Consider the following 23,989-nt stretch of genomic DNA (forward strand, 5'->3'; position numbering starts at 1 on the left):
CCTTCCCCCCCCACCTCTCATCCCCTTCCTCCCTCCTTTCCACTGTCTCTAAAAATCAATGGAAAAAATATCCTCGGGTGAGGATTAACAACAAAAAAAAAAAAAAAATTTAATTATCTGCTCTTCATGTTCCAGATGAAGAATTGAGGCCAAAGGGATGAAGTGGCCTGCCCCATAATCGCAAGTTAAAGTCCCAGAGAGCATGTAGGGCAGCAGAATTCCCAGGCTCACCATACTTTAAAACAGCCATTATCATTTGCCTCCGACCTATTGTCCCCTGACATAAGAAATATGTTGCAGCACATTTTTGGTACCCTGAAATGAATGATAATTACCCTGCCTACACACTTTTTTTTTTTTTAAGAATGCCCTCACACCAATATAAAGGAGAAGTAAAAAGAACTAATTATCATAGAGTAACATCTTTTTCAATATTTAAATTCTAGCCCAGTGCTTCTTCATTACAATGTGCACACGAATCACCCAGGGAGCTTGTTAAATGCAGATCCTGACTCAGTAGGTCCCAGTGGTCCTGGGATTCACCGTCTCTAACAAGCTTTCGGGTGATGTCCAATCCACACTACCATTCCTTGGACAGCACTTTGAGTCATAAGGGCCTAGAAGTAAAAACAAAACATCTCCATGTATTTCCAAAATATGCCCCACAGTGGTGCCTACCAGCCCTGGTAGAACTAGGGTTGAGTTAAAATATATAGCAGATTATTTTCGTGTGTTTCAGGTTGTCAGCATAAGTGCATACCTGTCAATAACTCTGAAATAAGAGGGTACTATTCCATCAGCATTGGGGTGATGGGGTCAGGGCGATAGAGGCACAGAGAGCGGAGAAGCTGCTGGTGTGACCCCGATGGGCGGGTGCAAGGTCCCATGACCTGCCCCATGGGAAGGGAAAAGACGTCCTAGATGCCGGTGGCAGCCATGGCGTGGAGAAGCAAGCACAGTATGAAGGGGGGCCGGTTTGAGAATTAGGGGCCACCTTCAGCAGCCTTGTGCAGGGATTGTGCTGTCAGGTAGGGATCTTTGTCATTTTGAGATTTGCATATTTCCAGTCAGTTGTTTTTAAAAATTAGTGATTTATGGTCAAGCCTTTAAATTGAGCTGTCCATCCATTTTTGCGTTCAGCTCCAGCTACCTTCATTTCCCCCCTGAGCTTATATGCTCGGTGATTTATACTCAACACTTTGCTGCGCTTGCCACATTAAATTGTCCCGAGTTCGGAAGGCTGGCAGCGCATGCCAGTAGCTGACGGCACAGGCTCAGAGTCAGGATGCTGCCGGGACTCTGGCCCTGCCACTTGCCGTGTGACCTTGGGCAGGGATCCTATCTGTGCCTCAGTTTCCCCTGCGGAAATAGTACAGCTTTCCCCTATTGTAGTTGAGACAACAGGATGTAAAGTGCTTGGAACTCCGCAAATGTTAGCTCTCAAGGAGCAATGTCCCAGGGCATGTTCCCTGCAAGGAAAGCATTCTGACACCAGGTAGCGCCTGCACTTAGGTAGCTTGGTTTATCTCTAAAACAGACACAATTGCCAGAGCCTAGCATGGTCTTCTATGTTGTGAGACTCTTTCTAAAACATAGTATGCTTAAAAAGCATCTAAACAAAGGTGTTGAGTAGTCTATCAAAAGCACCAAAACAGGTACACAAAAGGTACTACACACCTATTTTATTTCATTTAAGGGAACTTACTTTAATACACACACACACACACACACACACACACACTAGAGGCCCGGCACATGGATTCATGCACATTGAAAGTAAATTAATTAGCAGGTGGCCGGCGGGGCAGGACTGGGCCAGACAGGCCAGACATACCCTGAGTCAACCTCCCATGGTGCCTCCCCGACTGGCCGCACCTCGGGTAGCACTAGGACTCAAAGGGCATCTGTGGAGTGAGCAGGGTACCTCTAGCAAGTGGGGTCCCTCAGCCTGGCCTCTGGAGATTGGGCCAAAACCAGCTCTCCGACATCCCTGGAGGGGTCCCGGAGTGTGAGAGGACACTCTGCAAAGTTGCTGTCACTTGGCAGCTCCTGCATTGAGCATCTGCCCCCTGGTGGTCATTGCACATCATAGCTACCGGCCAGTTGGCTGGTCAGCCAGTCAGCCGGTTGCTTAGGCTTTTATATATATAGATATATATATAAAAGCATAATATGCTAATAGACTAGACGTCCTTCCGGACTAAGCCAGGGCTGCAGCCATGGGATTGAGGCAGAGGCAGCCGCAGCCGCAGCGGCTGCAAGGGAGGGATCCAGGCAGCCACCTGCGCCTGCAAGGGCCCACTCTTGCACAAATTTTGTGCATCAGGCCTCTAGTCCATTTATAAAATACAAATAAAATAAATTACTGTGACTTATATTTCACTGACAAAGGTAGAGTACTATAGGAATTGACCTTCCAACCAGAAGCCTGGACAAAATAAATGAAACAGGGGATTGAGCCTGCATCCCGGGCATGTGCTTGGACATGTGGCCTGACTAGGAATTGAACCATGACCTCCTGGTTCATAGGTTGACACTCAGCTGCTGAGCCACACCAGCTGGACTAAGGGAACTTACTTTCGGCTCTTAGCTTGAATTCCACCAGGCAGCTCTGTCTTTCTTGGGGCTGACATCTCCCCGGGTAGTGCACAGGTCCCTGGGTCTTAGGTGACACTAGCAACACTCATATGGCCACAAGTCTGAAAACAGAACACACACTGCACCCCAGGGCCCACCTATCCCTCCAGGTCCACTGGCTTGGCAGCTTCTAGGTCACCGGGGAGTTCCATCATCTTTGCCAAAGCTGGGCTCCGTTGGCCTTTTTTCTTCTGTCTTCCTCCGAGGGCTGAAGGGGAGGGCTTCCCTGATGGTGCAGCCCTCAGCTGGGCTCAGCCACTTCCCCAGGCTCCACAAGCTCCTTTTCCTGCTTCATCGCATCTCTGAGGCACTCTTCCTCTCCCCTCCCTGTGAGGGACGCCAAGCATAATTGCCTTAATGGACTCAGGCTTTCAAAAAAAAACAAAAAAATTCCAAAGCAAAATATGTCTAAAACCAACTCCATTTCTGTCCTGCCACAAATTTCCCCTGAGACAAAAATAAAAAAAATAAAAATAAAAGGCATGGAGCCTGGTTACCGGAAGGAAGGGAAAGGGAAGAAGAGGGGAGAAAATGTAAATGACCATTTCAAAGAAAGAGTCCTGCCTTACTAGTATCAGCATAAACTTTATGTCTAAACTAGAGGCCTGGTGCACGGAATTCGTGCACTTGGAGGGAGGGGCGTCCCTCAGCCTGGCCTGCGCCCTCTTGCAGTCTGGGAACCATCAGTCAGACATCCTTAGCGCTGATGTGGAGGCGGGAGAGGCTCCCACCACCACCACTGCGCTCACCAACCATGAGCCCGGCTTCTGGCTGAGCAGCGCTCCCCCTAGGGGAGCACACTAACCACCAGGGGGCAGCTCCTGCATTGAGCATCTGCCCCTGGTGGTCAGTGCATGTCTTAGCGACCGATTGTTCCGCCGTTCGGTCAATTTGCATATTAGCCTTTTATTATATAGGATAGAATACACAGTACAGAGCGAGGTTTGCAGAACTACCTGCTCCTCGGTGTGACTGGGTAACCTTTTAAACCAATGTCAGCCTACTCAAAACATTCATAATTTAAGCCAACTCATCCTTTCTGCTTGAGTGGTTAGCCAGTGTAGGAGGAAGATGATACAAACAAGATTAATTAAACCTTTTCCCACTCTTTTCCTGTCCTCCACATTTTAATTAATGAGGTTGCTACTAAAATTACAGTAAAATGACGCAAAATGTGGTGCCCATGAAAGAAGCAGTGGCCTGCAAGTCAGAGCGACGTACTGATGAGGTTTCACTTTCTCCTACCACATTACCCTCACACCCTCCCAGTATCTCCACTCACAAGAAAGGTTTCAATGACACAGGTCACATTTGTGCTGGGCCCTGCTCGATTGAGAGGCCCGAAGAAAGTAGGCTAGATCTTATTCATAGCTGAGATTTCCAGGGCTTCCTCCTCAGGCTCCCCTTCTACCCCATCTTGGCAAACATTCGGCAGTCTCAGGATACACCCAGTATATTCCCTCGTGTTCTCCATTCCCGCACGCTCCTGTCTGGTCAGCGGGCAAGCAGATGTTTTCCCTACAATGGTCCACAACAGGGATTGGCAAGCTTTTTCTGTAAAGGGCCAGATAATAAACATTTGGGGCTTTGAGGGCCATCTCTGTCATGACTCAACTTTCCTTATTTTATTTTTATTTTTTTGTTAAAACTCACCCAAGGAAATTTTTTTATTTTTTTAATATATGTTTTTATTGATTTCAGAGAGGAAGGGAGAGGGAGAGAAACATCAATGATGAGAGAAAATCATTGATTGGCTGCCTCCTGCACACCCCCTACTGGGGACCAAGCCCACAACTGGGCATGTGCCCTGATCAGGAATTGAATTGTGACCTCCTGGTTCGTAAGTCAACACAACCATAAGCCAGGCTGAGGATATTTTCTCCATTGATTTTTAGAGAGGGAGGGAGGGGGAGAGAGAGGAGAGAGAAAAACCTCAATGTGCCTCTTGATTGGTTGCCTCCCTGCACCTGCAACCCAGGTATGTGCCCTTAACCTGGAACTGAGCCCACACTCCTTTGGTGCACAGGCCAACACTCTAACCACTGCACACACTAGCCAGGGCATGACTCAACTTTCCTTATTGTGTGAAAGCAGCCATTGACAATCCATGAAAATGAACGGTGTGGCTGATTGCCAATCATACTTTACTATGAACATGAAAATTTTAATCTTGCCCTGGCTGGTTTGGCTTAGTGGATAGAGCATTGCAGACTAAAGGGTCCTGGGTTCAGTCCTGGTCACGTGCCCAGGCTGCAGGCTGGATCCCCAGTACAGGGCAAGCAGGAGGCAGCCGATCAATGATTCTCTCTCATCATTGATGTTTTTATTTCTCTCTCTCCCTTCCTCTCTGAAATCAATAAAAAAATATATTTTTTAAAAATTTGAATCTCATGTGGTTTTCATATGTCATGAAATATAACTTTTTAAATTTTTGTTCAATCATTTTAAAAGGTAGGAGCCATTCTTAGGTGGTGAGCCATACAAACACAGGCAGTGAGCCTCCATCTTCTGCCTAATGTACGGAAAATGGTCCCCCGAGTGGCAAGTAACCCAAAAATCACTTCTATTTGGTTCTGGAATATGATGTGTAATTTTTTAAACAACACGCGTATTTTCCTGGTTACCTTGATTCTAGTCCAGTAATCAAATTAGCACACATTCCAGGTGAGCACAGAAAAAGAGGCCACTTGGAAATGATGACGGGCTGTGGGGGGCTTGTCCGGTGATTGCAGACCTGCAGTGGGAGGGGAGAAGTCCTTCTCCCATGGGCAATAACAAGCTTCCTGTAGAAGCATCGAGCATTTTTATTGCGCTCTGACGAGAAGGTTTAAACGGTGGCCATGCTGATTATACATTCTTTCCACGTTCCCGCAGTGGCACTTTTTTGTTTTAATCAGAAAACTGATTGCTGGCTTATCTTGTTACCATGGTGATTTAAACATTTCCCTCCGCTTGAAAAGGGAAAATGCATGCCTTCATTAACTTCTGCAGAGATCATCAGAAAGATCCATGTGAGGGCCTAAGGGGGTCTTGGGCCATCTGATCCAAGCCTCTCTGTTCACAGATGAGGAAACCAAGGCCTATGAGACTCATTTAGAAATTCACAGTATCTACCCCAAAGCCATGTATGAGTGGTGGTTAAATGAGACTCGACCAGACCAGGTCTCTGGGGTCCAGCCAGTGGTCTTTGTGCCACATCCCTGTGCCTCCTGCTCCCTGCCATGGTTAGATCACCTGCCAGAGTGATGGCTTTAACCGAGAAATGTCACATCATTATGCAACCCCGTAGCTCCCCCTACCCCACCACTGTCCTGTTCTCGCAGAATAGTCTCTGGGTTCACAAGAGCTCCTGTAGGTACTGAAAGAGATTCCTGGAGGCTTTGGAGCCCATTGCTGAATTTCTTAGACTGGCCTCCTGGAGATGCCTCTAGGTACTTGGAGGTGCAACTCTTGAAGGATTTTTCTAGAAGTCAGGTTGCCAATATGTGCATCTTCTTAAAGTCAATACATTTCAGGATGGAACCTTTAAAAATGGTCCCACTGACTGGAAACTGTAAGAGACTTTAGGATTCCTGAGTTTAATTAAGATCACTACTTAAAAGCAAACTACCAGTAGCAGTTGTTGCACAAACTAGGGCCATTGTGTTAGCCATATGTCACGCATCCCTGCATGCCGCTACCCTCATTTTACAGATAAGAAACCAGCTCAGAGTGGTTAAGTAACTTGCTCAAGATCACTCTGCTGGTAAACATCAGAGCCATTTGACTTCTGGTCTTTCTGGCTCCACAGTTTTCTGCTGTTTTCCTAGGCTACTGAGGCCTGAAGGAAAACTGTAGGCATCTCAGAAACAAATGCACCAGCTCTGTCATCAATCCTGCAAGCCATGCGCCTGAAATTAATAAATACTAACACACATCTACAGTAAACCAGGTTTCTAGTAGCAATCACTGACGTTTGTTGAGTACCTTTGCCTGCCAGGCACTGTTCTAAGCACTTTATGTACATTAGTTCATTTAATCCTAACAGCTCAACAGGGTCTAGATCAGTGGTTCTCAACCTTCCTAATGCCGCGACCCTTTAATACAGTTCCTCATGTTGTGGTGACCCCCAATTTTTTCATTGTTACAAATTGCACATAATTAAAGCATAGTGATTAATCACAAAAACAATATGTAATTATATATGTGTTTTTCGATGGTCTTAGGCGACCCCTGTGAAATTGTCATTCGACCCCCAAAGGGGTCGCGACCCACAGGTTGAGAACTGCTGGTCTAGATACTTTTATTTTCCCCATATTTTAGGAGAGTGAGAAATTTGTCCAAGGCCACGTAACTGATAAAGGGCAGAGCAACCGGATCCAGAGCCCATAGTCTATAACCAGGACACCTCTTGGCCTCAATACACGAAGCCAGGTCACTGTTGTAGGGGGCCTGTCCCACGCATTGTAGAATGCTTAGCAGCACCACTGGCCTCTACCTATTACATGCCAGTAGTACACCGCCCTCCATTGTGACAACCGAAAATATCTAACATGGCTAGCTGTCCTCTAGAAGGCAAAGTTGCTCCCATTTGAAAACCACTGATATCTATATATATAAAAGGCTAATATGCTAAGTGTCTGTCCAACCGGTAGCTGTGATGCACACTGACCACCAGGGGGCAGACGCACAACACAGGAGCTGCCAAGCTGCAGTGACTTGGAAGCGGTGGTTCTCGGGTGACGCACCCCGGAACCAGAGAGGAGGGAGCCTGATTCCTCATGGGGCCACGCGATTCCACCTTTGGCCATGGGTTATGTTGTTGCTGGGGCACTGTCGGCCCTGAATCTGGTTTACTGCACACTTGCATTTGTGTTCCACACCCTGTACAACAGCAACTTTGCAGAGTGGCCTCTCGGACTCCTCAGGGGATGTTGGAGAGCCAGTTTTGACCTGATCCCTGCAGGCCAGGCCAAGGGACCCCACCTGCAGGAGGGACTCCGCTTACTCCGCAGACGCCCTTAGAGCCACAGTGCCACCGCAGGTGCAGCTTGCCAGGGAGGGACTGCGGGAGGTTGGCTCCAGGGTGTGTCTGGCCTGTCTTGCCCAGTCCCACCCTGCCGACCACCTAATTAATTTCCTTCCAATGTGCACGAATCCATGCACCAGGTCACTAATAAAATATAAAACTTTCTAAGCCTCCCTAACATGTTGGTGGTCCAACCACCTACCTAATGGTAGATTGATAAATAATTAGAATTAGTAATTATGTTTTTCAAAACTCAAATACATTTATTTAAATAAAATATTTTAAACCAAATTTTGGTAAGTCCAAATGGTATCCTATATAATAAAAGGCTAATATGCAAATTGACCAAACAGAGGAATGACCGGTCGCTATGACATGCACTGACCACGAGGGGGCAGACACTCAGCACAGAAGCTGCCCCCTGGTGGTCAGTGCACTCCCACAGGGGGAGCACCACTCAGCCAGAAGCCAGGCTCACGGCTGGCGAGTGCAGCAGCGGTGGCGGGCGCCTCTCCTGCCTCCGCAGCAGTGCAAAGGATGTCCGACTGATGGCTTAGGCCTGCTCCCAGGCCTCTAGTAAGAATATAAATAAAACCAACAGTTCTTCCTAATTGATTGGTATAATTTATAGCTTGCATTGCATCAATGCCATGAAGGGAGGAGAAGAGGTGGCCACAAGAAACATCAACCAGAGAGTTGTTTTGTTTTGTTTGATTAAAATATTAACCTGGAAGTCACAGCATAAGTGCAGCGTCCCAGGATGTCAGGACCATTAGAAATCTTCATATGTCTATTTCAACCTGCCATTTTAGAGAGGGCGACACCAAAGTCTAAAGAACTTAGAAAATGGGTCCAAAATTGCTTACCTAGTCAGTTTCAGGGCCACAGAATTAAAAGCATCTCTCCTGGCTTGCTGGGCTCTGGGTATGGTTGTGGGCCCTGCATGTACTGTTGTGAATACTCACCATCTGTTTGTGTGTCTCTGCAGCCAACGGTTTCAACCTGACACCAGCCAGGGCCTCCCCAGACGACACCACTCCCACTGCAAGTCCAGCTGTGACTCCAGCTGCAGATGTCTCTGCTCAGGACCAGCCCACAGTCACTAATAACCCAGAGCCACGTGGGTGAACTGTGCATTCCAGGTCTCTTTCGATGAGAGAGAGTCCTTTGGACGGGTGGTATTGTAAAGCTGGGGCCAGGGCATTGTACTGATAAACACCTTAAAAGTCTTGTCAACTGGATGTGAATTTTGCACTTGGTGTCTTTTTTTTTTTTTGTTTTAATCAAATGACAAAGGAGTGCCCAGAGCATTCAAACAAATACAAGGACCATCCTGATCTTAGGAGTGTGTTGGGAGGTTAGCTGGGTCATCGCAGACGTCCATTCCCGGTGACTCTGTGTATTGGGAGTCACAGTTTGCCCAGCAACATATCGGAATCCTTATATCCTGGGATGTCATTTACGAATCTTAGTCCCTTGTTCATCCCCTTTTACTCAATAACAGAAAATTGTGACTTTTCTACAAGTAGGTAATATTCTGGTACAAGTGTTTGCCACAGCCCTGCTCTTCGGAGTCCAACCAACAGATTGCAATTTGGTTTCCAACACCCAGCAGTTCTGAGGGGCTTTGATGTAAATCGGTTGTGGCTGGAAGTGCAGGGAAGGCGATGGCTTTGTAAATTGGTTTACATTTTGCTCCTTGAATTTTTCTAGGGTTGTAGTGCTTCCGAATCATTCAATGACATTGTTGGGCATCGGTTACCTTTCAATTGCAATCCATAAAATAACATTTAGGAAATGCTTAGTATTTAAGTGTAGCCTTCTCCATGAATTACCCATTAGAATAGACTGGCAGCAGTGGGATGTGCAGGAAAAATGCCTTTAGTTCACAGTCATCCCCACCCCTTATGCCTGCCTGAGTCCATGTAGGTGCGTGTGTGTGTGTGTGTGTGTGTGAGAGAGAGAGAGTGTGTGAGACAGAGGGAGAAGAAAGGCAGACTGTGCACTGTATGCTGCTAAGGTGGTAAATAAATCAGTAATGCAATATTGTGGGTCCAAACTACTCTTTGCACTACTTTATTTACAGTAGTAAATAAAAATTATTTTTATACATTAACTTCCAGGAAGTGTTTTTTCTCTCCTTTTTCATAGTTACTGTTGTCATTGTACAAAGTCCTCAGGTTTATGCATTCCCCTCAAGAGACAAAAAAAAAAAAAAGTCCTCCTTAAGAAGGGATCCTTCTGATAACCCTTGAATGCCGGCGGGAGGAGGCAGGCGGCTGCTCTCCAGGAATCCGAGCTCAGGATCTGACCCCATGATGTTTGCACAGGATCAGACATTGTTTCAAGGTTTCTGGTTGCTCTGAGGCTGGGTTCATACCAATTCTGGGTTAAGTTTGCAGTCTACCTTCTTTCTCCTCTGTGTGCTCTTGTCTGATAGCAGAGCTTATCCTTCCTGCTTTCAAATGAGCCAGACTTTGGAGACCTGGGTTCAGATCCTGTTTCGGTAACTTCCTAGCTCAGTAAGCTTACAAGAGTGATTAACCCTTTGAGTTTCAGGTTATCCTATATAATAAAAGGCTAATATACAAATTGTCTCTTCAACTGGGAGTTTGATCAGGGGGCAACCAACCAACCGCAGCCCTTCCCCCTGGCCAGCCCTGCCCCCGATCGGCCCCCATCAGGGTGGGCTGGCCGGACCCCACCTGTGCATGAATTTGTCTTATAAAATAGGGGTAATAAAAGTCATCTCTTGGCTTTTCATGAGGCTTAAATGAGATAATGCATGTAAAATTTCCAGGTCAGTACCCTGAATGTGCTTGGTATTCTTGTGAGAAAGACAAGTCTGAGGGACCAGGCCAGGGTTCTGCTCTGCCTAGGTCCTCTCTTCATGGCAAACACACCTGACCCTGAGTTGCTGGGAACATAGGCTGCTTGCAGCTCCCAGCACCAGCCCTCAATGGGAATTGCCATCAGCTGCAGGGACCTGCACAAGGTTCCATCCTTGCAAGAGCAGCTCATGGCCAATGGCTTGTTGATTAGGGCAGGCTTTCTCAGTCTCCACACTATTGACATTTGGGCCTGGATGGCCCCTTGTGGGGGGTTGTCTTGGGCATTGTAGGATATTTAGCAGCAGCAGCCCTGGTCTCTACCCACTAGATGTCAGTAGTGCATACCACCTCCCCTCCACCCCCGAGTTGTGGCAGCCAAAAAATATCTCCAAACATTGCCAAATGTTCCCTAGGGGGCAAAATCATCTCCCCTCTTCACCTTGAGAAAGATCCAAATGCAAAAACAAAGGCCCCTTTCCTCACTTTGGAACAGCCCTGGAGGGCCATCCCAGCTCTAGAATTCCCCCTGGTGGCAGCCTCATTGTAGTGCAAGTTCTCCCTCTGTCCAGTTCTGTCTGCCTTATTTCCATACTAGAGGCCCAGTACACAAAATTCATGCACTTGGGGGGGGGGGGCCCCCCAGACTGGCCTGCACCCTCTCGCAGTCCAGGAGCCCACGGGGGATATCCAACTGATGGCTTAGTCGGACATCCTTAGCACTGCTGAGGAGGTGGGAGAGGCTCCTGCCACCACCACTGCGCTCACTAGTTGTGAGCCAGGCTTCTGGCTTAGCGGCACACCCTGTGGAAGCACACTGACCACCAGGGGGCAGTTCCTTCTAGTCAACGCAGGAACTGCCCCCTGGTAGTCAGTAGGTGTCATAGTGACCGGTCATTCTGCCGTTTGGTCGATTTGCATATTAGCCTTTTATTATACAGGATTTGTGTATTTTTTAAATTGATTTCAGAGAGGAAGGGAGAGGGAGAGAGAGACAAAAACATCAATGATGAGAGAGAATCATCGATTGGCTGCCTCCTGTATGGCCCCCACTGGGGATTGATCCCACAACCAGGCATGTGCCCTGACCGGGAATCAAACTGTGACCTCCTGGTTCATAGGTCAACTCTCAACTACTGAGCCACGCCAGCCAGGCTCTAATGCTGTTTTTAATTAATTGCCTCTTTTAGGCACCCTTATCCCTCAGCTCCCTGTAGCATGAATCCCTGAAATGCACTGCTCAGTGCGAGGTAGATATGTGTTAAGGAGTTTAGCTGTCCTGCCTCATGAAGCTCAAGTTCTCTGCTGTTTGTGCTGAGTTTCCCTGCAGGCCCACAGATGACCAGCTTGAGCCTGTGGGTAGACGCAGAACCCTAGCTGAGAGCGGCACCCTGGCAGAGTTGTGTGGACCTGGGGCTGGCAGAGGTAGGGGTACACCCCAACACTGAGGAACATCAAGACTATTTCAAGACCGTCTTCCAGACGGGGTTTCCTCATGAGCCGAGGAACCATTTGAATCAGGGACCAATATGAACGTGACCTCGGTTGCATCTCAGGATGTTGAAATCTGAAACATTACATTTATATTTTACTTAGTTTTCACAATACCACTGCAAGTCAGATATACTTTTTTTTTTTCATTTTACAGATAAACAAACTATTCTTACAAGCACACCAAGGAACAAGCAATCATTAAGTCTCAGTGGCACACTGCCATAAGCATTTATTTCTTGCTCAGGCACCTGTGGGTTGGCTGTGGTTCAGCTGATCTAGGCTGGGCCCAGCGGGGCTCGGGTCCAGGCTGTGGGGTGGGTCCAGGCAAGCTGAACATGCCTTTTTTTCTTCTGGGGTCAGCAGGCAACTGGAGCGTGTTTATATTGAATGGGATCAGAATATGCAACCCCAAAATATGCCATTTTGGCATAAGGGTTATTGAGAATCAGCAGATACAGGAAGAGTTCTCTGCCCTCCACCTTTTCTGCCTAAAAGCAGGGCATGAATTTCCCTTTGTGGAGGTGTCTCCTCCTCTCCTGTACAGGAAGAGGAGAGCTACTCTTATCACTTGGGATGGAGAGTAGGCACCAAGATGATGTGCATAAACCTACTTTACAAATTAACCCTATTCTTCCATTAGTTTCCCCATGTAGTTCCACAATTCATCATTCTTCAAATCCCAAACCCCCTGACCTTCGTAAAAATGGTAGGTAAACCCCTGAGTCTAATTACTACTTTGACTTTCTCTTTTTCTGTAAACTCCTGTACATATAAAATACTAATTAAAACTAGAGTCCCGGTGCATGAAATTCATGCATGGGGGGGGGGGCGTCCCTCAGCCCGGCCTGAACCCTCTCGAAGTCTGGGACCCTTTGCTCTTTACTGCCTGCCTGCTCACTCCTTACTGCTCGGCTCGCTGCTCCTTAGCAGCAGGCTCCTTACCACTGGGCTTGCTGCTCCTTAGCATTGCCACGGGGGCGGGAGAGGCTCCCACCACTGCCACTGTGCTCTCCAGCAGTGAGCCTGGCTTCTGGTTGAGTGGCGCTCCCCCTGTGGGAGCTCACTGACCACAGGGGCAGCTCTGCATTAAGCATCTGCCCCTGGTGGTCAGTGTGCATCATAGCAACTGGTCATTCCAGTTGTTCTGCTGTAACGGTTGCTTAGGCTTTTATTATATACGACCTGGTCGCCCCACACAGCCCACTGTTCAGTCATTTGATCGTCCCTCACTAACCCCCTGCCAGCCTTGTCACCCCATGCAGCCTGCTGTTCGGTCGTTACTATTACTGTGGCAGTGTCCAGGACAACTTGCATATTCCTCTATTATTAGTATAGATGGTATGCCTTTCTCCTGTTACTCTGGATCCTGTTAGTTTAATTCACAGGCCCCCATTTACTGAACACAAGAGGGTAGAGGAAGTTTATTTTTCCCAACAATCTCTTGACAAAAGGCTCAAAAACCCAACTGCACAAACATATTTGCAACCTTCATTCACATCACCTCTGCTAATGTCCCATCGGCTAAAGCAGGTCACACGGGTAAGCCACATGGACAGGAAAGCTATGCCTCCTGTGGAGGAGGAAGGGGGGTTGCTTTCAACTCCCATTTGTCTGACATCAAAGCTGTAGCTGCTGCTTGCAGCCTTAGTTGGCCGGCCTCCTGTGAATTCCCTGGAAGGCTGTCTTTACCACTCAATGAAGTCATTAATTAATTACTTTTGTCCTGTTCAGGACTTTATTCTTTGGTATTTATTTTGTGTCCCCAGTGGGATTGTTTAGTTCTTCAAGTGGTGGTGGTGGGGTGGGGGTGGGGGGCACTTCTAGTCACCCAGGGCCCCTGCACAACGCTGGCACAGAGGAGCACAGTAAGTAATTGGACAAAAACTGGTCAAGTATGTTTTTCCTACAAAGAGGCCCGAGAGAAGTGCCACTGTGGCTATTACAGCAGATTCCCTGAAACAAGCCCAAAATTGCTGAGCTGGTAACTGCGGCCCACGGTGCTGGAAGAACGTGACAGTTCTTCATTAATTTGGCGGATCTTCCACCAGCAGGTACAGCTGGATTAATCAGCACGGCACCCTCCTCGCAGACTTAATTAGTAGTTCTTGTCAAAACTCCGCTTCCTGTTAAAACCAGGCTGAAAAAAAACTACCGTTCCAAGCTGATATCTTATTTGTAGCTACGTTTCATCCAGACAGACGTGAGACCAAAATCTCACTTTCTTCTTTTTATTGAGATATAATTGACATATGACATTGTGCAGTTTTAGGGTATGACTTGATACAGTTATAGTGTATGATCACTTCCATAGCGTTAGCTAACACTTCCATCACATCACATAATCACCATTTCGTTTTTGTGGTGAGAACATTTAAGACTTTGTCTCTCAGTAACTTTCAAGTATACAATACAGGAGTGTTAAAAATTAAAAATAGAACTACCATGAGATCCAGCAATCTCACTTCTGGGTATATAGCCAAAGGAAGTGTCCATCAATGAATGAATGGGTAATGAAGTGATGGAATAGAATGTAATACAATTCAGCCAAGAGAAAGAGGGAAATCCTGCCATTTGCATCCATATGAATGAGTCTTGCTTTGGAAAATGACTTTTTTTTTTTTTTTAATCCTACTGAGCGAGGTCAGGAGGGAAGGAAAGAGTTAAAGAACACACGCTCCGAGAGGCAAATTGGACCATGTGTTTTCCATCTCACAGTAGTCCTGTGCCATGACAACTATTATTCCCATCTGTAAAATGCAGAAACCCAGAACCTGATGGATGTGTGATTCTCCCAAGGTTACGTTTCAGGCTGGACACAGAGCGTGAGGTGAACGTGCGCCTGCCCACCTCCAAGCTGTGTTGGTGGCTGCTATTCTCACATGCACGAGAACCAACAGTCACTCTCTTGCATTTCAGCACTAGGAGGCTTGGTAACCCCTAACCAGTGCCAGAGCTCTAATGCCAAGTATAAATACAAATGAAACATAAAAAAAGCCACCTCTTATGAATGTTTTTAAAGTATTGCCAGACCTACACTATCTGAAGAACTTAATGGAGAGTGGATAGACCTCCCTCCTGGCTTTGGCAGGGACCTCTGAAGGGAGTCGAGGGGCTGTGTCAACCAATTAACAACATGCACTGGATGGGAATTCTGAGCAAGCGCTGCATCCCTCCACGCTTGTTGAGCTGGCGGGTACCTGCTCTGTAGCTACTCAGGGGACATACGGACCCAGGGGCCTGATCCCACAGGAGATAGTGGCACTAGGTAAGAGAGAAAGCGGCCCCCGGGATACCACAGCCATGATGCAATCTGCTCTTGGCGATCCAGGTTGATCACTGACATGGACCAAATACATGTTTAGAATCACGTATCATCCTCTGGAAGGCAAATACTATTGAAGCGCTGAGGTCTTATGTTCCTCTCCAAACCAAGCTGTGAGGTTCTGGCTCTAGTTTAATTTTTGTTTAAGTAATATTTTCTACTAATTCCAAAAGTAATATGGAAATTACAGAAAATCTGGAGAATATGAAAAACTACAAAAATCTCCTTAATTATCATAGCTGAGGACTCCCATTGCTAATAGGGTTTACACTTTCAGGCTTTGGAGATAGATTTGATGGATGGATAGAAAATACAGCTTTGTAATCTTTTTTACTTAACTCTCGTGTTTACCTAACAGAACAACTTTCTCTGTCAAAAAAATTGTTTTTCTTTGCCCTCACTGGGTGCTTCAGTTGGTTGGAACCTCATCCTGTATACCAAAAGGTTGTGGGTTCAATTCCCAGTCATGGCGTGTACAGGAGGCAACCGATTGATGTTTCTCTCTCACATTAATGTTTCTCTCTCTCTCCCTTCCTCTCTCCCAACATATCTTCAAGTAAGGAATGAAAAAAAAACATTTTTTTTTGTTTGTCATACTTTTTATGGCTAAATTATATTTTAATATATGGATGTATTGTATTTGGTTTATCCAGTCCCCCATCTGCTATATTTACGTTATCTCTAATATTTATTATAATAAATTCTGATAAAAAAAATTCTAGCCAGATCTGTAGTTTCCACATTCATTCCCTTGGGAAAAGTTCACAGAAGTAGGGTTACCAAGTCAATGAGAAAGTGCCGTTTAAGACTTGCTGCTCTTGGCTGGCTCTGTTCATTCCCTCAGGCTGGGGTTGGGGTGACCACTCTGCTTCAAATGTGAGGTTTCTAATAGGCCTCCCAGCAACTCTGGCCTCAAGGATGAAGCTGACAACCCAGTACCTGGCCTGGTGACCAGACATTCCCCCACCTGTTGCTCTCATCCCGAAGGATTAAAAGTAGAAGCAGTCCTGAGGGGAAGGGTAGATTTTTCTGGAGTCCTCAAGAAGTTCTGAACCTAGAACTTGATAGACTCTAGAACTTCTAGAACCTGGAATGAAACCCAACAGCTCCAGGTTAGAATCACCTCTGAAAATCTCTTGGGACTCTGTTTAGGGGAAGAAGAAAAATAAAATCAATTTCAAATAAGGGAGTCAAATGATTCTAAAACAGGCACTGACATTCTATACAGTAGGAGTTCTATCTAGTTTATTGAAGGTCCATGGGATATTCCACTGACTTGGCCTAAATATATATAGGCAAGAGAAGCTCCAGTTTGAATTAATTGGGTCATTTGGGGCTTATTTCCATTTTTTATTACAATTTAACTAAATTTTGTTTCCACTCTTTAAAAAAGAGTATGTGGCCTGGCTGGTGTGGCTCAATAGTTGAGTGTCGATCTGTGAACCAGGAGATCATGGTCCCATTTCTGGTCAGGGCACATGTCTCAGTTGCAGGCTCGATTCCTAGTGGAGAGTGTGCAGTAGGCAGCTGACAATGATTCTCTCTCATCATTGATGTTTCTATCTCTCTCTCCTTCTCCCTTGCTCTCTGAAATCAACATACATATGTGTGTATGTTTGTGTGCGTGTGTATTTAAAAGAGAGTGCGTAGATTTTACACTTTTTAGATTTTACTCTGCCATGAGCAAGAGACTTAACTTTTTTGTGTCTCAGTTTTCACTTCTGTAAAATGGGAATCAGAGTACCTACTTCACAGGCTGCTGCAAGGATTAATGAGAAAACAAAGGTTGTGCACCTGAGTGCCCTGCATATAGTAAATACTTAGAAAACATTAATCCTCTTTTCCTCTTCTCCTAGTTCAGCAGCAATTCTGGTGTGATATATATACTATAAACATTGAGTCCTTCCCAAGTATTTTATTTACAATCTCAAGTTCATTGAATTCGAGTGAGGTCTTATTTCAGGTAAGCACTTGCTGCAATAGAATGTGAATAAGTTTTTTAAACTGTAAGATATGATACTATAATCATCTATCTCTCTCTCCTTCTCCCTTGCTCTCTGAAATCAACATACATATGTGTGTATGTTTGTGTGCGTGTGTATTTAAAAGAGAGTGCGTAGATTTTACACTTTTTAGATTTTACTCTGCCATGAGCAAGAGACTTAACTTTTTTGTGTCTCAGTTTTCACTTCTGTAAAATGGGAATCAGAGTACCTACTTCACAGGCTGCTGCAAGGATTAATGAGAAAACAAAGGTTGTGCACCTGAGTGCCCTGCATATAGTAAATACTTAGAAAACATTAATCCTCTTTTCCTCTTCTCCTAGTTCAGCAGCAATTCTGGTGTGATATATATACTATAAACATTGAGTCCTTCCCAAGTATTTTATTTACAATCTCAAGTTCATTGAATTCGAGTGAGGTCTTATTTCAGGTAAGCACTTGCTGCAATAGAATGTGAATAAGTTTTTTAAACTGTAAGATATGATACTATAATCACCAACTTGGACAAAGTTCTTCACAGTCAGGAATATTAGAAAAGCAAACAAAGAAAGTAAGTAACTCAAATGATGGAAATTACATCCCCTCCCTGTGCAAAGGCTCATCTTGCCTGTCTGTGTGACACATGCACTGGCTCTGATTTGGGATTTGCATGTTACCACAGTGGTTTGCATTATTTATTCTTCTCATGGCATTCCGTAAATCAAATAAATTTGAAAGGATCCCTGAGCTCATGTTTGATAAATCATAGAGAGGGAGCAGCACCCCCCACACATACCCACACACACACCACATACATGCAAGTCTGTAGCTCTAGAAATTTTCTTCCCCATTTTCTGTTTGACATGCTGAACAATCTGTCCTGATTGGTCCCCTTGTTCCCAAGCAAGGGCTTGGGGTAGCTGGCTCTTCTTTTACTGTCTTCATGCCTATTCCACATAGATCAAATTCACAAAGGAAAGACCATTCAATAAGAAAGAACTCATTGGAGGTGGGACAATTGAATTTCCACATGCAAAAGAATTGTTAGATGCCTACCTCATATCATATACAAAAATTAACTCAAAAGAGGTCAACAACCTAAATATAACAGCTAAAACCATAAAGCTTTGAGCAGAGAACTGAGGGTAAATCTTCATGACTTTGGATCTGGCAAGGCATTCTTAGATGTGACACCAAAGCATAAGCAACAAGAGAAGAAATAGATTAACTGGACTTCATCAAAATTAAAACCTTTTGTGCATCCAAGGGCATTATCAGGAAAGTGAAAAGACTACCTATGGGTAGGATGAAATATTTGCAAATCACATATCTGATAAAAGTCTAGTATTCTGAATATATAAAGAACTCTTACAACTCAATAAAAAGACAAGTGACCCAACTAAAAAATGGTCAAAGAACTTAAGTAGACATTTTTCCAAAGAAGATATGCAAATAGCCAATAAGCACATGAAAAGATGTCAACATCCTTAGTCATTAGTCATTAGGTATAAGTATTCTCTCTTTACCGTGACCAGCATGGCTAGAGAGCGACACGAGTCCTGAGTAGGGGCGATGGGGGATTGAGAAAATGAAAGAGACTGAGTCAGAGACAGTAGGGAAAGCTGGGACCCGGTGGAACAGCTGACCCTCTGATGGAGAGACAGTGACCCACAGCCGGTGCAGCGAGTTTATTTTATACAGTATGATTCCAGGAAGTTTTACTAGAGTTTAAGACAAAGGAAATTATGTGAAATCATGGTTAAAGATCAAGCTGCAATTCTTCATTCTTGTAGCTTCTTTGTAATTGTCACTCCTGGCTGAGCCCGGATAATTGCGTCCGTTCTGCTCCCGGCTGAACTTAAATAATGAAATTCACCCCCTGGACCTGAGCTAAGAGTCAGGTTGACAACATACCTGCCTCTGGCACAGTATGTTTCCAGGAAGTGGCTCTGCCAACGCCATTGGACTCAGCTGACAATAATCAAAGAAATGCTCATGTGCCTTCCCAGGCGCTCTCTACAATTAGGGAAGTGAGTTGCCACTTCACAGCCAGTAGAATGATTACAATTTTTTAAAAAAGGGAAAATAAATGTTGATGAGACTGTGGGGAACTTGGAATCCTCATACATTGTTTATGGAATGTAGACTGGTTCAGCCACTGTGGGAAACAGTTTGGTAGTTCCTCCAAAAGTTAAACATAGAATAACCAAATGACCCCACAATTTTACTGCTTGGTAGAATTATATACCCAAAATAATTGAACACAAGGACTCAGACAAGGAAACGTACATGTATGTTCACATCATCAGGACTTGAAATAACCAAGCAGTGGAAGGAGCCTAAATGTTCACCAATAGATGAATGGATAAGCAAATTGTGGAATATACATACAATGGAGTGCTGTTCGGCCATAAAAAGGTACTAGTTGAACCTTGAAAACATTATGCTAAGTGGAAAAAATTCAGAAACAAAAAGACACATATTGTTCCATTTGTAAAAAAATACCCAGAATAGATAAATCCATAAAGAGAGGATATAATAGAGGGTTGTACAATAGGGATAAAACTGCTGAATGGGTAAGGGATTTGACTTTGGAGTAATGGAAATGTTCTGAAACTAGAGCACAACATTGTGAATGTACTAAATGACACTGAATTGTTCACTGTCACATAGTTTATGTTATGCTGTAGGAATTTTGCCTCAATAAATTATTTGTTAAATCATGAGAGGGCCAAAGCCAGTCTTTAATAAGCAAACAATCAGTCTAGTGGGAATAAAGAGGTGAGCACGCTCCCCAGGAGACATGGGTATCTCTCCTCACCTGAAAATGAAGAATGATAGTAGTTCCTGCCTCACAGAGCTCATGGGGAAACAGATGCGCCAGCCCATATAGTGTACTTAGAAAAGGGCTGGGCCCATGGTAAGTGCTCTCTACATGTTATCTATCCATATTATTAATTCTTGCCCAAGGAATCCACTAGAGAGCATCCTCAAAAAATTCTAATGCAAATCAGTTTCTCTTTTATTTCTACTAATATTGTTAAAGTCAGCAGCCTGTCATTTGAAAAATAGAGGTGGGACAGAAACAACCAGAATCTATTTTCCTGTCCTTTGCAAATACAACCACCTTCGTGCTTCCATCTTCTGGGTAGGTATACAGTCCCCATTTTGCAGCTGGAGAAACTGAGGCTCAAAGAGGTCAAATACATTGACCAATACCTCACAGAGGGTTAGTGGTAGATCCAGATTTCAAACCCAGCCTAGCATTTACCAAATCTCATAAGCTTCCTAGTTCACTGTACTGCTTCTCCTCTCAAAGCTACTCTCTGGCCCCAGCTGGTTTGACTCAGTGGCTAGAGCAGTGGTTCTCAACCTTCTGGCCCTTTAAATACAGTTCCTCATGTTGTGACCCAACCATAAAATTATTTTCGTTGCTACTTCATAACTGTAATGTTGCTACTGGTATGAATCTTAATGTAAATATCTAATATGCAGGATGGTCTTAGGCGACCCCTGTGAAAGGGTCGTTCGCCCGCCAAAGGGGTCGCGACCCACAGGTTGAGAACCGCTGGGCTAGAGCGTCGGCCTGGGGACTGAAGGGTCCTGGGTTCGATTCTGGTCAAGGGCACATGCCCGGGTTGCGGGCTCGATCCTCAGTGTGGGGGGGGGGGGTGCAGGAGGCAGCCAATCAATGATTCTCTCTCATCATTGATGTTTCTATCTCTCTCTACCTCTCCCTTCCTTTCTAAAATAAATTTTAAAAGTATTTTTTTTTTAAAAAAAAAAGCTACTTTCTGGGCCAAGCCTGTGGAGAAAGGGAGAGCTCTGCAGGGGTGTGCAAACCCTGCTGGCTGGGATTCCCAGCACCGCTGACTTTCTGATTAGCCTCAGCCACTTCCTTGATTCTTTTCATGATATGTTAATCTTGAACACCAGACTGGGGCCTGCCTGATGTGGCCTCACTTCGCTACATCAACCTGCTGATTTGAAAGTTCTGAGGCCTGTCTCTGTCCACTGTACCACCCGGCACTGGAAGAGAAGCTTCTACTCATGCTGGTGTGAGGGGTTCAAGACAGATATGTCTGCCCAGATCACCCCTGATAGGATGGTGCCTTGCCTCTGCCCTCTACCACCTCAATTCCAATACCCTTTGCACTGGATCCAGAGTTGCCTGTGTTATCAGCAGAAGAAGGTGGTCAGAGCATGGGAAAATGACCTCCACTAATCAGCATATGCTGTAGTAGCTCAGGGCCAGGGCCAACCAGGCGCTGAGGGAAGGGGTGGGGGGCTCTCACTTGCTAGAAGGTTAAGCTGTGGATGGGGAAAGTATAGACACTTAAATAAGGAGTAGTATATTAACAGTGAAAGGTACAGCCTACTAGCCAACCTGTGTCTACTCAGGGTTGATAGCAGATCTCTACCCCTGGGCAGCCTGGATGCCCGGGACACTGATAGTCATCTCTTCCCCATACTCCCTTCCTGTGATGTCGCTGTAACCCTAAACCTCCCCTGGTCTCAGACCTCTTCCTCCTACCTCCTCGGGCCTTAGGGAACGTGGTGGGCTGCGTTGGAGCTCGCTTGCTTTTCTCTAAAAGCTAGAGAACCCGGTTCTCAGGGTAAAGGGCCAGTCAACCAGAGGAAAACAAAGCTGACCGCAAGCCCACCTTTGGAACGGGACACGCCGTGTAAGGAAGCACTTGCATGACCCCGAGGGCGAGAGCCTCCTGAAAGGTTGTGTCTCAGGGGGCTCCTTGCCTCACCCTGGTCTCACCCTGCTGACCCTCAGCCACAATGCTCAGCGATCTGCATGCAGAGGGCACCTTTAACTCTCTGGACAGGCTCTGTGCCTAACACCAGAAGGCCAACGCATTCACTTAAACAGTCGGGACATTTTAGGCAGCTGTAGATTGCAGCATGAGGGGAGGCCTATAAATAATACCAGCAAATCCTTACTGAACTTCTATGTGCCATGCAGCACAGTAAGTGCTTTACACACAGTATCTCACGCAATCCCCCTAACAGCCCTTGGACACGGATATGTGAACACGTTATCCCCATTTGACAGATGAGGGAACTGAGATTTAGTGAGATTAAGGGATTCGCTTATGATCCTGTTGCTACTATGTGTAGGAGTCCAGATGTAACCAGCGGCCAGACCAGTTTGGAGACAAAGCCCTGAGGCAAGAGATGGAAAGGGTTCGAAACACAGGGGCAGTGGAAAGCAGAAGGGGCAGGACTTGATTAGAATAGAAGAGGAAATTGATCGGCTGCTGAGCTTGGTTGAAGAGGGTGGGGCAGAGGAAAGAATCTGTGATGACTGTAGCAGCCTCAGTTCTTTGGAACAACAGAAGCTGATATAGGAAACCAAGTGCTCATTTCTGCAGAGATGAATTAATAGTTCCGTAGGGGTTGCTGTGTGTGGCAGCCCCAGCGATGGAAGGAAGGGATGGGGAATGTGAGAGCTGTTTTTATAGAGTCATCAGACTGTGGACCTTCTGTTTGAGCCACTTCTAAATAATTCTGAGAACATGTGACTTCTCAGTATTTCACCATATCCATCAGGATCCAGTTCAAACTCCCCAGAGAGCATGGCGACCTTTTTATCGTTATCTGAACTAGTTGATCTCTGGGTTCTGGGTTCATGCTCCAATAGCCCAGCCCAGCTGCCCTGCAGGCAATTCTTCAAATGTTCTAAGGTCCATCGCCCTCTTCCTGTCTCCCTCTTCCCCTCCTCCCTCCCACAAGCCCTTCACCTGTCTGATGAGAGCGCAGGCAGCAGTGCTGTGTTCAGGGAGCCTTTCTTCCCTCCACACCTCCCCTTTCCAAGGCACTGGGTCCTCTCACCTTCTCTGTGCTTCTCGGAATCAACAAAATTTGTATTTAAGCCTTGCCTCAACCAAGCAAGGTGCTAGGTGCTTTAATTATGAATCTCAGCATCTCCCTCAGTGTAGTATTTATACCCCTGGACACACATGAAATGTGTCTAAGTAGATCTGAATGAACTTTTAAATTTTTAATAGCTATGCCTTTGCTTGAATGTTCATTAAGGGGGCAAAAAATAGCAGGACTCAAACATCAAACCCACAATTTCACAAGCATTGCAGCTTAAGATTAAGCGAAAGTAGATGGCAAAGTTAATGAACTACAGTTGACCCTGAACATCACAGGGGTTAGGGGTGCTGACATCCCCTGACAAGTGGATCTGAGCAGTTCAACCCCGTGCTGTTCAGGGGTCCACTGTGTTTTGAATGGGTGGTTGGAAATTGTATGCCAAGGGCCAATTTAAGTTATAGACAAATTTTTCATTGCCTGAAGGTCAGCACCCCTAACCCACCGCCTTGTTCAAGGGTCAACTGGGATTGTAGAGGTTGCAGGGGGATATAGCCGACATTTTAAAGGAAAGATGCTAACACCTGAGGTTTGAGGAAATCTCACTTAATCCCTACAACACCCGGTGAATTAGGTATCTTTACATTTCTGAGATTGGAAGCCTGCAAGTCACAGAGGTTAAAAACTTGCCTCAGGTCGCACACTCTTTTTTTTTTCTTTTTAAATATATTTTTATTGATTTCAGAGAGGAAGAGAGAGGGAGAGCTGGAAACATCAGTGATGAGAGAGAGTCCTTGATTGGCTGCCTCCTGCATGCCCCACACTGGGGATCGAGCCCACAATCCAAGAATCGCAACTGTGACCTCCTGGTTCATAGGTCGATGCTCAA

General features: G+C 45.6%; 1 protein-coding gene across 2 annotated transcripts in view; it reads left to right on the forward strand.

Moving 5' to 3' along the window:
• Positions 1-9,761, forward strand: part of SEL1L3 (sel-1 suppressor of lin-12-like 3 (C. elegans)) — a 92,818-nt gene extending 83,057 nt beyond the window's left edge. For both annotated transcript variants that reach the window (XM_014548901.1, XM_014548902.1), the window contains exon 23: positions 8,634-9,761. In XM_014548901.1, coding sequence (XP_014404387.1) covers positions 8,634-8,773 — 140 coding nt within the window. In that variant the 3' untranslated portion in view covers positions 8,774-9,761. The remainder of the gene's footprint in view (positions 1-8,633) is intronic.
• Positions 9,762-23,989: the final 14,228 nt, after the last annotated feature.

The sequence above is a fragment of the Myotis brandtii genome, unplaced genomic scaffold (genome assembly GCF_000412655.1).
Source record: "Myotis brandtii unplaced genomic scaffold, ASM41265v1 scaffold525, whole genome shotgun sequence".
In the NCBI taxonomy this organism is placed as follows: domain Eukaryota; kingdom Metazoa; phylum Chordata; class Mammalia; order Chiroptera; family Vespertilionidae; genus Myotis; species Myotis brandtii.